This window comes from Bison bison, unplaced genomic scaffold, assembly GCF_000754665.1.
Source record: "Bison bison bison isolate TAMUID 2011002044 unplaced genomic scaffold, Bison_UMD1.0 scf7180017864537, whole genome shotgun sequence".
Classification (NCBI taxonomy): domain Eukaryota; kingdom Metazoa; phylum Chordata; class Mammalia; order Artiodactyla; family Bovidae; genus Bison; species Bison bison.
The window spans coordinates 242,497-243,267 of NW_011495085.1; the positions used below are offsets into that span (position 1 = coordinate 242,497).

The following is a 771-nucleotide window of genomic DNA, read 5'->3' on the forward strand; positions in this document are numbered from 1 at the left end:
TGCTTCTTGTTATCTTGCACTAATGAAGATATTGGAGACACATTGTTAATCCCAACTCTTCTTTGCATTCTTAATAAAAGTTGGGGATGACCTCTTTTGAAATTTGGATTATAGTAGGTCTGTAACTATAATCAAAGGATTAAATTATTTAGTTTCTTTATAAACCAAGGTAAAACTGACAAGCAAAGCTAAGTTATAAAAATGTATTCCTTTAATGAAACCAATTAAATAGCATCAAATAAAACACCTCCATTAGTAGTTTAACAGGTAACATATTGTAAAGAATATGCTCCTCAACTAAAAATATGTTGTATATATACAGTATGTACTACTTTAAATAGCTTCAGAACTTGTATCTGGTTTCACATTGCTAGGCAAGTTTTTTAAGCATCCAATATTTTAACCTCCAGCTGTTCTCAACTTCAAAAAATAAAACTTTTCAAAGATTTGTTAGCTCAAGTTTAAATTCTGTTTTAGCCATATATGTGAACATACTTTCTAGGTCACATGATTTAATCTTACATATTGCCAATAAATGAAAATATTGGAATATCTTAGTCAAAAGAGAGATGTTGTTTTCTTCTTCCAGAAAGACAGGTAGTGAAGCAGATCTTTGAAAAGTTTGTTGCTTTTTATTAAATCCATAAAGGTTAAGATGTTGAATTAAACTTTTCATACTCTTGGTTTCAAATATTCTGAAAGGTGCCTTTCTTTCCAAGACTTCTTTCTTAAAGAGTTCTTCATTGATCACTATGCATGTGCCTCTCTCAT

At 29.8% G+C, this 771-nt stretch overlaps 1 protein-coding gene across 1 annotated transcript in view; it reads right to left on the bottom strand.

Annotated features, from left to right (window-relative positions):
* The window catches only part of LOC104982682 (heat shock transcription factor, Y-linked-like), a 52,718-nt gene that overhangs the window by 40,404 nt on the left and 11,543 nt on the right, over positions 1-771 (bottom strand). Inside the window, exon 2 of the mRNA XM_010832117.1 lies at positions 556-766. Coding sequence (XP_010830419.1) covers positions 556-766 — 211 coding nt within the window. The remainder of the gene's footprint in view (positions 1-555; positions 767-771) is intronic.